General features: G+C 43.2%; 1 protein-coding gene across 1 annotated transcript in view; it reads right to left on the bottom strand.

The window, feature by feature from the left end:
* The window catches only part of ABAT (4-aminobutyrate aminotransferase), a 65,417-nt gene that overhangs the window by 31,957 nt on the left and 17,622 nt on the right, over window positions 1–15,838 (bottom strand). Inside the window, exon 2 of the mRNA XM_081965973.1 lies at window positions 1,972–2,105. Coding sequence (XP_081822099.1) covers window positions 1,972–2,041 — 70 coding nt within the window. The 5' untranslated portion in view covers window positions 2,042–2,105. The remainder of the gene's footprint in view (window positions 1–1,971; window positions 2,106–15,838) is intronic.

Genomic DNA, 15,838 nt, shown 5'->3' with positions numbered 1-15,838 from the left:
ACAGACCTCCCAAAAACAGCCCATTTTTCACAAAAACAGGCCTGTTTTTTGTAAAAAAAAAAAAAGGGGGGGGGCATGCATAGCCTTTAGGAGGCTTATAGAGTGCTCCCGGGGGCTGGGGGGCAAAAAAAAGCAAAAAACGGCCCACATTTCGCTCATTTTTGCCCTCCCCAGCTCCCAGGAGCAGTCTGGAAGCCTTCTAAAGGCTATGCATGGCCATTTTGGTGAAGGGGATGGGGTTTTGGGAGGCCAGAAAATGCTGTATTCAGTGTATAAAACGCACCCAGATTTTCACCCTCTTTTCTGAGGGAAAAAGGTGCATCTTATACTCTGAAAAATACGGTAATCAAGGATAATTAAGGAGAAACTTCCTAACAGTGAGAACAATTAACCAGTGGAACAGCTTGCCTTCAGAAGCTGTGAGTGTTTTATCACTGGAGGCTTTTAAGCAGAGACTGGACAGTCACTTGTCTGAAATGGTATAGATCTCCTGCTTCAGCAGGGGGTGGACTAGAAGACCTCCAAGGTCCCTTCCAGCTCTATTTTAATTTAATATGTTTCTGTGTCCTTTTTTTTTTGGATGCACATTTTAAAATATCTTGTTGGAGTTTATTTTGTTAGCGTGAGCACAGTGTGACTATTTTGAGACAACCCAGGAGCAAAATACAGTAAACAGGTTTGTCTTTGAAACAGTGGTTTATATACAAGGAATATATACATACACGTACAGGGGAAAGTCAGGCAATCAATCATCAACTATAGCATGGAAGGACAGAGAGAGAGAGAGAGAACGCCCCAACAAACCTCTCATAATACAGTCTCTTAAAGTGGTCAAACAACCCTGCTGACTCATTACTCCCATTGCATCATCATTACAGCAGCTGGTCAGCTATTAAATCATCATTGCCCTGACATGTTTTACTTCTGTAAAAACGTTTCGGTTTTGTAGTTTTATGTTTTAACTTTTTTCGAATAAAAAATAAACATCTAGCTATCATCTACCGATATATATAGATATGGATATATGGATATACAGGTGATTCTTGACTTACAACAATTCATTTAGTGACTGCTTAAAGCAGGGGTGTCCAAACTTGGGAACTTTAAGACTTGTGGACTTCAACTCCCAGAATTCCCATGCTGGCTGGGGAATTCTGGGAGTTGAAGTCCATAAGTCTTAAAGTCCCCAAGTTTGGACACCCCTGGCTTAAAGTGACAATGGCACTGAAAAAATGACAGGATCATTTTTCACACTTACGACCGTTGCAGCATCCCCATAGTCATGTGATCAAAATTCAGGCGCTTAGCAACTGACTCATATTTATGACGGTTGCAGTTTCCCAGGGTCATGTGATCCTCTTTTGCAAGCGTCTTACAAGGAAAGTTAGTGGGCAAGCCAGATACCCTTAACAACCGTGTTACTAACAACTGCAGTGCTTCACTTAACAACTATGGCAAGTAAGGTCGTAAAATAGGGCACAACACACTCAATAACTGTCTCAATTAAGAGCAGACATTTTAGACTCGTAAGTTGAGGACAACCTGTACAGATGGTGTATAAGGTAAAGGCAAAGTTTCCCCTCGGACATATGTGCTAGTCGTTCCCGACTCTAGGGGGCGATGCTCATCTCCGTTGCAAAGCTGAAGAGCCAGCACTGTCCGAAGACATCTCTGTGGTCATGTGACCCGCATGACTAAACGCCAAAGGCACAGAGAACGCTGTTCCCTTCCCACCAAAGGTGGTCCCTATTTTTCTACTTGCATTTTTACGTGCTTTCAAACTGCTAGGTTGGCAGAAGCTGAGACAAGTCACGGGAGATCACTCCATTACGTGGCACCAAGGATTCAAACTGCCAAACCACCGACCTTTCTCATATTTCTGATCGACCAGCTCAGCGTCTTAGCCACTGAGCCGCCGTGTCCCTAGATACTGTCTATAGATATATAAACTCTTTTTTCTGTCCCACTCACCTCCTGAAAATATCCTGGAACTCTGTTGCAGTGCCCATGCTGTGTGCCGATGGAGCAGCATCAGGGCCATTGTCTTCAATGGGATTTTTCTTCAGTCACAAAATGAATGTCTCTTCTCGCCTCCAGCTAATGACCTGGAAAGAGAAATAGGCAAAATTATCCTACCGGGAAAACTCCTCAATGATTTTACCATGGAAGGCCAGCAAAAGAGGACTCCTCTTTAAAAACACACCAGGAAGCCTCTAGATCTCAAGAGCCTGGTTTGCAAAACCAACGAATCAGCAAACGGTTCATGCGTGGCCAAATCCCTCTCAGGTTGCAACTTCCGAAGCTTCAGCTGGTTACTGAAATGCTTCTGGCTTTGGCCAAAGCTTGAACTACCAATTAACCAAACCAGAAGGTTAATGTATAATAACATCATGTACCACACCTGGAGTACTGCATCCAGTTTTGGTCACCACACTACAAAAAAGATGAGGAGACTCTAGAAAGAGTGCAGAGAAGAGCAACAAAGATGATTAGGGGACTGGAGGCTGAAACATATGGAGAACAGTTGCTGGAACTGGGTATCTCTAATGTTTAATGAAAAGAAGGACTAGGGGAGACAGGATAGCTGATGAGATTGATATGTTTTTATAGAAATCAGTGGTGTAAAGTTTTTTATTTTTTCATTTTCATAACATATAATCACATGTATACTATTACATAGCCAGCATCGTATTGTATTATTAAATGTTTACATCAATTCCTCTTACCATCAACTCCCCAAAAACAATTATTGGCTCTTTTTGGAGAAACAATTTCTCCATACACCATATTTGTACCTTATCCATCACTTTCTTCTCTCTCTCTCCTCCCCCTCCCTACCTCCTTTCTTCCCTCTGTCATCCTTCTCTACTTCCCCTTCTCCTCTCTCCCCTTTCCACTCCTCATTTCCCCCCTCCTCTTCCCCCCTCCTTGCCCTTTCTCCTACCTCTTTCTTCTTCCCTCTCCTCTGTTTCCTACTCTTCATCTCATTTACTTTACAAAGAAAAAAAAAGAAAAGAAATCAGTGATGGTATTCAGCCAATTCAGATCTTTTTGGGCGAACTGGTAGTGGCAACCTTTGGGCGGGCCTGCCCATGCGCCCCGAACATTATGCCGTCCTATTTAGCCATGTTTTCTAAGCCTTGCACATGTGTGCAAGCCACATGTGCACAAAATGCATGCACGGAAGGCTGCCCGTATGTGTGGAAGGCGCATGCTCACAGTTTCGGTGCGCCGCACACCAGTGGTAAAATTATGTGGAACCCATTTCTGATAGAAATGGCTAGTGTATATTATTATGGGAAAACAAAAAGTTGTGGTTTGATGTTAATGCCTTTTTTTAACCCTGCAACAGAGGGAGTCGGAAGTCAACATTTATTTTTCTTTTTTTCCCTTTTCCACAGTTTCTCCTCACTTTTCTCTCCCCTCCCCCCCACTGTGTCTTCCTATTTACTTTTGTATATTATCTTATAACCTAATAAAGATGCTAAACATGGAAATATGGTTTTCGAAACTAACTCTCACCCAGCTGAATGAGCATGAAAATATTTAGCACAGCAGGGCCGTTTATCTCCTTTTGACTTGTTCTCCGTATCGCAGAGGGCCCGGACGAGAAACAGCGGGTGGAAAATAACAGAATAATAAGAAAGAAAGAAAGAAAGAAAGAAAGAAAGAAAGAAAGAAAGAAAGAAAGAAAGAAAGAAAGAAAGAAAGATCCAACCATGAAAGAAGGCAAACGTTTTCTGACTGTGAGAACAATTAATCAATGGAGCAGCTTGCCTCCGGAGTTGTGGGTGCAGGTTTTCAAGAAAGGTTGAACAACCGTTTGTGTCAGTTGCTTGCTTGTGCTTCGTTGCCATGCGGCGACAGCCTGCCATGAACTGTGGAGAGGATTGAAGGGGGAAGGCTTGGGGAAATGAAAGTAAATGCTCTGTTTCCTGAGATGATGCCTCAAGGTCACGTAGCTGGAAGGAGGAGGGGAGCTGCACATGAAATTGTACTTGGACTGAACATTATGAAAACATCTTGCCTGAACCTGATTGGTGATATTGGGATGGGCAATGAGAGGCTCATATTTAATTGGTTGCCATCCCACATTTGAGTGGGATGACATAAGGTCTCCTGCTTTAAGCAGGGGGTTGGACTAGATGACCTCTAAGGTTCCTTCTATCCCTATGATTCTATGGGCTATGCTGAAAACAACTGTCCCCAGGATTCTTGGAAGAAAATACAACACAAATAAATATAGAACATAAATAATCTAAACTGGTTGGCTGAGAATCTCCAGGACCAGAAATGCAAAAGGGGATTTCAAACCCAGCTTTCCATGCAGGGAACTTCTGGTGGTTTTCATGTTGTTTTTATGATTCTACATTGCTAGTGTTTCATCCAGAGTTTAGATGGGAGGCGATTCCAACTTTCGGGCTGGCAGCATTACCTCATGTTCTCAAAAAGCCTGAAATTAAATCCGTTGCTCAGCTACAGGCAATTTTCATCATTTGAAAATCCTTTGGCGGCTGCTGTTTAAAACCACTCAGCCTTGGATTAACATCAATACAAGGCAGTGAATTTAAAACACTTAATTAAAATGCTGGAAACATCCCCCGGTGCTCCTCTCTCTCTCCCCATTTCCTTTTTTAAAAAAAAAAGCGACCACAAGCAAAATTCAGTCAACAAATCCAGATCCAATTTCAAAAACGCTCCCGCGGACTCCGATGACAGATAAGCAAGTTCAAAACTTCCTCCGTAAATAAAACCAAGATTGAGGACACCAATTTAAAGGCTAGCTTAGGTTGCTTCTTTGCTTTTTATCTTCTAAGAAAATGCAGCTTGCTTCAAACAGTTAGAGTAGTACTGAAAATCCAATACCGTACTTTCAAAGCAGAGGTGGTATGCGCCCAGTTCGCACCGGTTCGGGCGAACCAGTAGTGGCGGTGGCGTGAGGCTCCGCCCACCTACCCAGATGTCTTCAGGGACCTTCTGCGCATGCGCTTCCGCTAACGAACCCATAGTGAAGAAAATAGAATACCATTACTGTTTCAAAACACATTTTCTGGTTAAAGAACTGCAAGCCACACTAAGCACCAGAGGTGGGTTCCTACTGATTTGGCCCGGTCTGGCCAAGTAGTTAGTAACTCAGCCTGCCACGCCCCCGAACCTGTTCTAGTAGCGATGGACTTTGAAGGTCTTCTAGTCCAACCAGCTACTTAGGCAGGAAACCCTATACCACTTCATACAAATGGATAGCCAACCTCTTCTTAAAAACTTCCAGTGTTGGAGCATTCACAACTTCTGGAGGCAAGTTGTTCCACTGATTAATTGTTCTAACTGTCAGGAAATTTCTCCTTAGTTCTAAGTTGCTTCTTTCCTTGATTAGTTTCCATCCATTGTTTCTCGTTCTGGCCTCAGGTGCTTTGGAGAATACTTTGACTCCCTCTTCTTTGGGGCAGCCCCAGAGATATTGGAACACTGCTATCATGTCTCCTCTGATCCTTCTTTTCATTAAACTAGACAGACCCAGTTCTGGCAACCGTTCTTCATATGTTTTAGGCTCCAGTCCCCTAATCCTCTTGGTTGCTCTTCTTTGCACTCTTTCCAGAATCTCAACTTCTTTTTTACATCGTGGCGACCAAAACTGAATGCAGTATTCCAAGTGTGGACTTACCAATGCATGATAACTGGTACTATCACTTCACATAATCTTGATTCTATCCCTCTGTTTATGCAGCTTAGAACTGTGTTGGCTTTTTTGGCAGTTGTTCCTCAGGATTGCATAATTGTGGTCAGGTCAACAAACGCATTAGCCTTTTTTTCCCCCACCTTCCATTCAATCATGTCCAATTCTTAGAAACCAACTGGACAACTCCCTGCGGTCTTTCTGGCAAGATTTTCAGAAGTGTTTTTGCCACCTTCTTTCTAGGCTGAGAGAAAGTCAAGGTCACCCAACTGGCTTCATGCCCAAGGTGAGACGAGAATGCCCGGTCTCCTTGCTTCTATCTAACCACTACACCCAAGGTAGCCTGAAACATCCTCAAATAATGATACCTCTTCAAGAACAGACAGCTCAAGTCTTGAGTTTATTATCTGCTCCTCTATAACAGTCTGGTTTGGTTCTGCAGCCCAACAAGACAGACACAGACTTCAGAGGATAATTAGAACTGCAGAAAAAACAATGGCTACCAACCTGCCTTCCACTGAGGACCTGCATATACTGCATGAGTCCAAAAGAGGCCTGTGAAAGTATCTACAAATCCCTCACATCCAGGGCACAAATTGTTTCAACTTCTACCCTCAAAACGACCATATAGAGAACTGCACACCAAGATAATTAGACACACAAACAGTTTTTCCCTGTATGCCATCACTCTGCTAAACAAATAATTCCCTCACCACTGTCAAACTATTCACTAAGGCTTCATTACTATTACTATAAGTCTTCTCATCATTCCTATCACCCATCTCCTCCCACTTATGACTGCATGACTGTATGTTGGTTGCGTGTATCCTCATGATTTATAGATATTGATTGTTCCTGATTGCTTATCTGTACCCTATGTACGTTATGTGTTGTGCCTTATGATTCTTCATGAGTGTATCTTGTCTTTTTATGTACACTGAGAGCATGTGCACCAAAGACAAATTCCTTGTGTGTCCAATCACACTTGGCCAATAAAGAATTCTATTCTATTCTATTCTATTCTATTCTATTCTATTCTATTCTATTCTATTCTATTCTATTCTATTCTATTCTATTCTTTTCCTTTTTGAGTTACAAAGGTGTAAGATTAACGGAAGAGATTCAAGCTTAATCCCAGGCTGAAGTTCAAACTTCAGAATCCTACTGCAGCTGTACATAAGGACAACTTATATAAAATGTTATATAACATGTGTTTGCAAAGTTGTTTATATTTCCAACATTTAGTGGACATGTTCTTTATCAGTTATTGGGTTTATGTTATCATATGTGGTGGACATGCCCCAAGGCAAAAAAAATATTGGACAAAAATGCATACATGGTTAGGAAAAAATGGTAAAGCAACATATAGATTGAAAACCAGAAATATTATTGTTGGGTATCTTACCAGAAAAATATAATAAAGGGAATACATTTTTAATTTTGCACATGTTAACAGCATCTAGAATTGTGTTTGCACAACAGTGGAAAAAGGAAGAGATCCCTACAGATGACAATGTGATAAAAATAAAAATACTAGAATGTGCAGAAATGGATAGATACTTAAAATGAAAGAGAAATAAGAAACTGAATACTTTTTAACATGGGATTTGTGTTATCAATGGCTAACTAACAGAAACAGAAGTTAGAAATTTAAAAGCATAAAAGAACGACTAATTCTGTAAGGAAAGTTCACAAAGATGTATAAGTAAGTACTATCATTATGATATAATCATTGTATAATGTTATGAATGTTGTTATTGTTGCTCTTATTATTATTCAAAATTAATTATACCCAGACAACAGACTGTTCTTGTAGACATTGCTTTTATGTTTATAAAAGAGAAGGTTCAGAAACCCACTGAGAGCAGTGAATTTCCATTTCTGATTTTGGATAAAACTGCATTCTTTTGCCCCAGATCAAAAAGGTTCATAATTTAAGCGTCTTCCTAGATTCACAGCTGCTGCTTCGGAAGGTATCCCCAGGGATTAAAAGGGTGTTTGGATTATTCCAATTCGGGATTGAGGGGGTTGGACTAGATGACCTACAAGGTCCCTTCCAAGTCTGTTAATCTGTTGAAGAGTCTAGTCCTTCTCTTATCCACCGTTTCTCCAGTCGGCTTCTCAGGCTTGTCTTTCAAAATTTCTAAATGAACTGACAGCAAAGGGGTCAAGCCACTGACGTCCTGTCACATCTGGTTTGACTCTCCGCAGAGATCTGGGCTTGCACACAGTTGGATCCTGATTTAACCCCACATCTCAGCCATTCTGAGATGGAGCTGGCCGCTGAAGAGATCGCCCTTTAGTTGGGCCACAGCTGAAGGCTGAGAGCAGCCTTCTCCAACCAGATGCCCTCCGAGTGAATTGAAACTACAACTCCCATCACTCCTCGCTAGATAAACGGGCTGCTTCAACAGAGCGAGGTGGATGGGTCTTTGCATGCTACATTTTGGCAAACAGATGAAACATTTTCCAGACTGAAGGGGTACAGCCCTGTGGAAAGACCCCGCCTTCCCCCAGAAGAAGGAAATATTTGGGGGAATATTAAAAGAGGGTAGAACAGATATGGGTTGTTCCCAGTGCGGCTGAACCGGTAATGGAATTCAGACCTGGGTCACAGAACTGGCAGCGACCCAGGCCTGCCACACGGTTCCCTGGGGTGCCATAATTTTGTTTTTTAGTGAAATGGATGAGAAAAGGAGGAGCATGTTTTTAAAGAAAGCCAGGGAGCAGATATTTTGTGCCCATTGAGAAGGACTGGGCCAGCCTATCTATGAGACAAAAGACCTCCAGCTCCAGGATGACGGGATTAAGACATGATGCCCAGGGACATAATAGGATTAACCCATCTGGCAGCAGAGCTCACCACATGGCACCATCACTGGGGACCTTGCATCACCCAGCAAAGTTCAACCAAACTTAGCTCAGACAAACATGACCGCTACAGGGCCCCATGGGAGTCTGACAACAGCCAATAGAATACATGCCCATTTCACCCTGAGCTAATGAGGTCTTAGACCGACGGCTTTTCCAAACAGCATATCTTCAAGAAAGCGAAAGTAAGGTCCAATAACAAGTTCTAATTAAAACAAACTTTTAATATGAAAATAAGAAATAAGAAAATAAACAAATCTATCTAATTGTTACATTTCGGCAAGAGCAGTTTGTCGCCCACCTTCTTGGCAGACAAACAGAAGATCAAAAGTAAAGAAGTCTCTGGAATGTGTGATGTATATGAAACGTGTTAAGAAGCATGCGCAGTAAATCATTGCTAATAAGGGCCTATGACCTGCGCAGTAATATCTCGGTTCAGCTCGTCTAGCAAACAATTAACGCAGTGACATGCCCTTGCCACAGGAACAGGAAGCTCAGGTTCAAAGCCCAAGAAAGGGTGTAAATAACACTCACTCTCCACTTCCTGGGGTCAGCTACCCAGAATCAAACGTGCTTGGTGGTTCTGCTTCACCATTAAGCCATTTTTCCAAGCAGCCTCCGTGTTTCCAGTGTCTTTCTCCCCACTGAACCCAGATGGATATTTCTTCCAACACTATGGTTTTCCTCTACCCCATCCATTTTTTCCTCCATCCTTTTAAGCACCTCTCCAATTACATAACTATTGTCTCCATCAACGTCCATTGCAGGGTGCTTTCTAAGCAACTTTCTGCACAGTTACAGTATAGGTGGTACCTTGCTCAGTAGTTGTAACTGTGAAAGGGATCTTGGAGTCCTAGTGGACAACCATTTAAATATGAGCCAGCCGTGTGCAGCAGCTGCCAAAAAAGCCAACACAGTTCTAGGCTGCATCAACAGAGGGATAGAATCAAGATCACGTGAAGTGTTAATAGCACTTTATAATGCCTTGGTAAGGCCACACTTGGAATATTTGCATTCAGTTCTGGTCGCCACGATGTAGAAAAGATGTGGAGACTCTAGAAAGAGTGCAGAGAAGAGCAACAAAGAGGATTAGGGGACTGGAGACTAAAACATATGAAGAACGGTTGCAGGAACTGGGTAGGTCTAGTTTAATAGAAAGAAGGACTAGGGGAGACATGATAGCATTGTTCCAATATCTCAGGGGTTGCCACAAAGAAGAGAGAGTCAAGCTATTCTCCAAGGCACTTGAGGGTAGAACAAGAAGCAATGGGTGGAAACTAATCAAGGAGAGAAGGAACTTAGAACTGAGGAGAAATTTCCTGACAGTTAGAACAATGAATCAGCGGAACAGAAGTTGCCTCCAGAAGTTGTGAATGCCCCAACACTGGAAGTCTTTAAGAAGATGTTGGATAACCATTTGTCTGCAACGGTATAGGGTTTCCTGCCTAAGCAGGGGGTTGGACTAGAAGACCTCCAAGGTCCCTTCCAACTCTACTATTGTATTGTATTGTAACTGTTTCCTTGCACGACTAGATCCACGCACAGCTTCCCAGCCAACCCTCTGGATGCATCAGTGCTCACAAAAATTGGGGGGGGGGGGGGGGAAACACCAACAACCCCAATCATTGGTGGAAAACTGTCCAGTGTGGGATATGAACTTGGACATATCTTGCAGAGGGATCATTTTCCATATTGACGAAATATGAAATATTAGCAACCCAGAGGGAGGTTTAATGTGCTTTAAACGTTGCCTTGTGCTTTGTTTTTGGGTGCTATTGTTGTCATTGCTGCACACGGGTGTTGCATTGTGCAAACACACTCAGCGTAGCAAAATATGGCTGAGCAACCGGCAGACATTGTTGGAGCTGTGCCCGGCTGAATGCGCGTGGGTGAACCAACCAACTGGCTTCCTTAAGCATTCCCCCCCACACACACTTCCCAAAATGATGCTGAGATTGTTGCTGTACCCTGGTGCTGCCCAATGCGCCAACGGAGGTGTGACGTGCCAGCACCATGGTCAATCCGGGGGCCCAGCATGAAATCCGGGTGCAAAACCTCTTTTCTTTGCGCAAACATTCAGCACGCACAGCCACTGTTGGGTGCCAACCTTTGTACACAATGCGAGTCCCTGCAGCGCCTCTCACTCCCCCCTCTCCTTCCTTCCTTCCATACGAGGGGGGGGGGCTGGCTTATTCCAAGTGAGTTGCCATGGCACCCATAATAGGACAGGAATGGGAGCAAGGGATGGGGGGGGGGAGGAAGCAATGAAGGGGATGCGAAGGGGAGCTGTGCACCATCAATCTCCCAGCCACTGCTTCATCTCAGCAATTATCCGGTTGCTGTAGTAACCACCCAGAAGAAAGTCAGCCAGGAAATTTGCAATTCTTCCTTCTAAAGATGTTGGTGGAAAGAAACGAATGGGGCAAAATAGAATTTGGAGATGGTTAAAATGAGACCTTGTCCAGCTCTGCAAGGAGCTATTTCTAAAAGGAAGAAATGCTTCTGTCCAGCTAAAGTTTGTCCTCCTTATTATGACTATTTGTTGTTGTTGTTAGTTGGGAAGTCATGTCTGACCCATTGCGACCCCATGGACAATTTTCCTCCTGGCCTTCCTGTCCTCTCCCATCTGGAGTCCATTTAAGCTCACGCCGACTCTTTCAGTGACTCCATCCAGCCACCTCATTCTCTGCCGTCCCCTTCTTCTTCTTTTGCCCTCCATCGTTCCCAGCATGAGGCTTTTCTCCAGGGAGTCCTTCCTTCTCATTAGGTGGCCAAAGTACTTGAGTTTCCTCTTCAGGATCTGGCCTTCTAAAGAGCAGTCAGGGATGATCTCCTCTAGTTGGATCGCCTTGCAGTCCAAGGGACTCGCAGGAATCTTCTCCAGCACCATAGTTCAAAGGCCTCCATTCTTTGGCGCTCAGTCTTCCTTATGGTCCAACTTTCACAACCATCCATTGCAACTGGATGCAGTATACCACTCTATAAAGCATTAATAAGACCACACCTAGAATACTACAACCAGTTTTGGTCACCACACTATAAAAAAGGTGTTGAGACTCTAGAAAGAGTGCAGAGAAGAGCAACCAGGATGATTAGGGGACTGGAGACTAAAACATATGATGAAAGGTTGCAGGAACTGGGCATGGCTAGTCTAGTGAAGAGAAGGACCAGGGGAGACATGAGAGCATCTTCCAATATTTGAGGGGCTGCCACACAGAGGAGGGGGTGAAGTTATTCTCCAAAGCACCTGAAGGCCAGACAAGAACAATGGATGGAAAGTGACCAAGGAGAGATTCAACCTGGAAATAAGGAGGAATTTTCTGACAGTGAGAACAATCAACCGATGGAACAGAAGTTGCCTTCATAAGTTGTGGGAGCTTCATCACTGGAGGCTTTCAAGAAGAGACTGGACTGCCATTTGTCAGAAATGATGTAGGGTCTCCTCCTTGGGCGGTGGGTTGGACTAGATGACCTACAAGGTCCCTTCCAACTTTGTTAATCTGTTAAAGTATCGCTGGACCAGTATTTCTCTTGCTCTGTTTTAAAAACGTCCCTCCCTTTCGTGAAAGCGTTACTGTGATTCTTCTCTAATCTAAGAAGGCTTGAGAATGTCTCTTGAATCTCTCCTGGCAGCCTGTGCAAAAGTCTTCATTGCTTGGGGGATAGCAGAGATATTTCTGCCACCGTTCTGCTTTTTACAGCGTATTTTTTTTCCTGTTGCACAAACTGAAAAATTCCTCCCAACGTTCCCCTTAGGATTTCCTGGCAGGCTGAAGGAGCTACTGAGACAGTGGTCCACCGAAGATTGCACAACGAAGGACATTTGCCTTAACCAAGAAATACAGGCAGAAGCATCAAACTCCCATCTGCAAGGGCCTCATCCAACCCACTTCCCCTGGAGACCGATTGTCAATGCTACAGTAACTCTCTTTCATTATAATAAATGAAAAGAGCCAGAGAAAAAATATATATGCAGGGTTATTTTTCTGCACTGGACAAGTTCAAGCTGCAGTGGACAATTATGGACAAAAGGATTTCTCTCCCTTCCCTTTTTCACGATGCTGAAATCTCAGGGCATTCATGGGAATTGACAAGCAGAAACACAAAAGGAGCTATTTCTGCCTCATTTCATAAGGGAACAAATGCATATTATTCAGATTTTGTTTATGTCTTTCATTCGAGGCTAATTTGGACAACAGCCTTCACTGTGTTTATGAAAAGGGCCAGATATGTAGTGAAAGAAAGAAAGAAAGTAAATGGCTAAATAAAGAGAGTAAGGAAAATGATCTGGTGGGAGAAATGCAGGAATCATGACATGGGCGAAAGGAGCTGAAGCATTTTTAGTCCAGAAATAATGGCTGCAGGGTTTGGGTTTGGCTAGTCTAAAGAAAAGAAGAATTAGGGGTGACATGATAGCAGTCTTCCAGTATTGGAGGGGCTGCCACAAAGAAAAGGGGGTCAAATTATTCAGAAGTTGTGGGGGCTCCATCACTGGAAGCTTTGAAGAAGAGGCTGGACTGCCATCTGTCAGAAATGGTGTAGGGTCTTCTGCTTGGGTGGGGGGTTTGACTAGATGACCTACAAGGTCCCTTCCAAGTCTGTTAATCTGTATCTATTCTCTAAATCACTAGAGGGGAAGACAAGATACAATGGAAGGAAAGCAATAGAAAGAAGATAAATAAAGTAAATAGATAAATAAAGTAAATAGAAAGAAGGAGTAGGGGAGACATGATAGCATTGTTCCAATATCTCAGGGGCTGCCACAAAGAAGAGGGAGTCAAGCTATTCTCCAAGGCACCTGAGGGCAGAACAAGAAGCAATGGTGGAAACTAATCAAGGAGAGAAGCAACTTAGAGCTGAGGAGAAACTTCCTGACAGTTAGAACAATTAATCAGTGGAACAGAAGTTGCTTGCAGAAGTTGTGAATGCCCCAACACTGGAAGTCTTTAAGAAGATGTTGGATAGCTATTTGTCTGAAACGGTATAGGGTTTCCTGCCTAGGCAGGGGGTTGGACTAGAAGACCTCCAAGGTCCCTTCCAACTCTGCTATTGTATTGTATTGTATATTAATCAAGGGGAGAAGCAACCTGGAGTTAAGGAGAAATTTCCTAAGAGTGATGACAATTAACCAGCAGAACAGCTTTGCCTTCAGAAATCATGGACGCTCCATCACTTTTAAGAAGAGATTGGACAGTCACTTATCTTGAAGGATCAGAAGACGGAATGTATGTACAGATCAGGCCCTGGGGATCAGAGGAGATGGGACCCAGGTATAGATGGAATGGACATGAGAGTGAGGAATATGAATTTTGATCAAAACATTTTCTCTTGACTTTGCCTTGACAATTAAAAGCTTTGCTCCTTTCCTATCTCTCTCACTGAAGAGGGAGGGGGTTGTGGGGGATCTGCCTCAGATAAAATTGTTTGTTCTTTTATTCTGCTCTGTACTAGGAAGGGTGGGGGTTGCACATTAACAGTGAGACAGAAGTTAGCACTTAAAACCACTAGCCAGGATGTTAGGAACAAGAATAGCTCGCTTATAAGAAAACCTCCAAAACCCACATAGCTGACACACTTTGCAAGCTACCTGTGACCTGGGCTGAAAAAACAGGTGATGTGACATTTAGCTATTTAACATAACAAGTGTAAGGATTTAGGGGGAGCTGAAATCCAAATAACCAATCAATATTATCTGTTATGCATGGATTATTAAGGGGAAGGGCAAAAGGTTGAATGCAACCATCCCTTGACTATAAAAACTGCTGTAAGATTCTACTCTTAGCCCTCGGTTAGCTTTTCAAACAGGGGTCCTTATATCTTGGTACCAAAATAAAAGTATAATTCTATATCACACCTTGTGTCTGGTGAGTCATCAGCTTCGACACCAAGCAAGAGCCCAGTTTTGGGGACAACAATCTGAAATGGCATAGGTCCTCCACTTTGAGCAGAAGGCTGGACTAGAAGACCTCCAAGGTCCCTTCCAGTTCATTCATTCATTCATTCATTCATTCATTCATTCATTCATTCATTCAACTAGATAAATTCGGAAGTGACTCTCTAATTTACTAAATCATAAGAACAGGGAGGAGGAGAAGATGCAGCACAAGCAGAGTTTCTGTCATTATAGCCAGTCTCAATTTAAAAGTAATTTAAGAATTCCCTAGCCAGTATTTGTTGAGGCATGTGGATTTCCACTCCCAGAATTCCTCAGCAAGCATGCTTTAAGATGGATGGACTTCAACTCCCAGAATTCCTTAGCAAGCGTGCTTTAAGATGGATGGACTTCAACTCCCAGAATTCCTTAGCAAGCGTGCTTTAAGATGGATGGACTTCAACTCCCAGAATTCCTCAGCAAGCATGCTTTAAGATGGATGGACTTCAACTCCCAGAATTCCTTAGCAAGCGTGCTTTAAGATGGATGGACTTCAACTCCCAGAATTCCTCAGCAAGCATGCTTTAAGATGGATGGACTTCAACTCCCAGAATTCCTTAGCAAGCGTGCTTTAAGATGGATGGACTTCAACTCCCAGAATTCCTTAGCAAGCATGCTTTAAGATGGATGGACTTCAACTCCCAGAATTCCTCAGCAAGCATGCTTTAAGATGGATGGACTTCAACTCCCAGAATTCCTTAGCAAGCGTGCTTTAAGATGGATGGACTTCAACTCCCAGAATTCCTTAGCAAGCGTGCTTTAAGATGGATGGACTTCAACTCCCAGAATTCCTCAGCAAGCATGCTTTAAGATGGATGGACTTCAACTCCCAGAATTCCTTAGCAAGCGTGCTTTAAGATGGATGGACTTCAACTCCCAGAATTCCTTAGCAAGCATGCTTTAAGATGGATGGACTTCAACTCCCAGAATTCCTTAGCAAGCGTGCTTTAAGATGGATGGACTTCAACTCCCAGAAGTCCCCACCCAGAAAGTTCTGGTTAGTACTTGGATGAGACGCCACAAGGAAATCCCAGGCCGGTAGGCTGGACTGGGAAAGGAAAGGAAAATACCTGTTTCCTGACAAGGGGAAACTTATTGGTGTTGTTGCCAAGGTAACAATGTGAAAATGTTGAGCTCAGCGGTTCAACATGTTTTTAAAGAAAATGATGCTTTGTTGTGATTGAGAACCTCTGCAGAAGTTCAGGCAGGCATTTCCCCCAGTCTTTCCTGTTAATGCACCCGTGATTCATCTCTGTATAAAAGCAGGGTGAATAAGTTGGTGCTTTCTATCATTTTGCAACCTGGGAATAGCTTTCCAAGTTATGCACAAAGTCAGTCGGTCTCCTCTCGTTTCTAAGCTA

This window comes from Natrix helvetica, assembly GCF_964273705.1.
Source record: "Natrix helvetica genome assembly, chromosome: 13".
Lineage (NCBI taxonomy): Eukaryota > Metazoa > Chordata > Lepidosauria > Squamata > Natricidae > Natrix > Natrix helvetica.
This window is presented reverse-complemented; position numbering and strand designations above follow the sequence as displayed.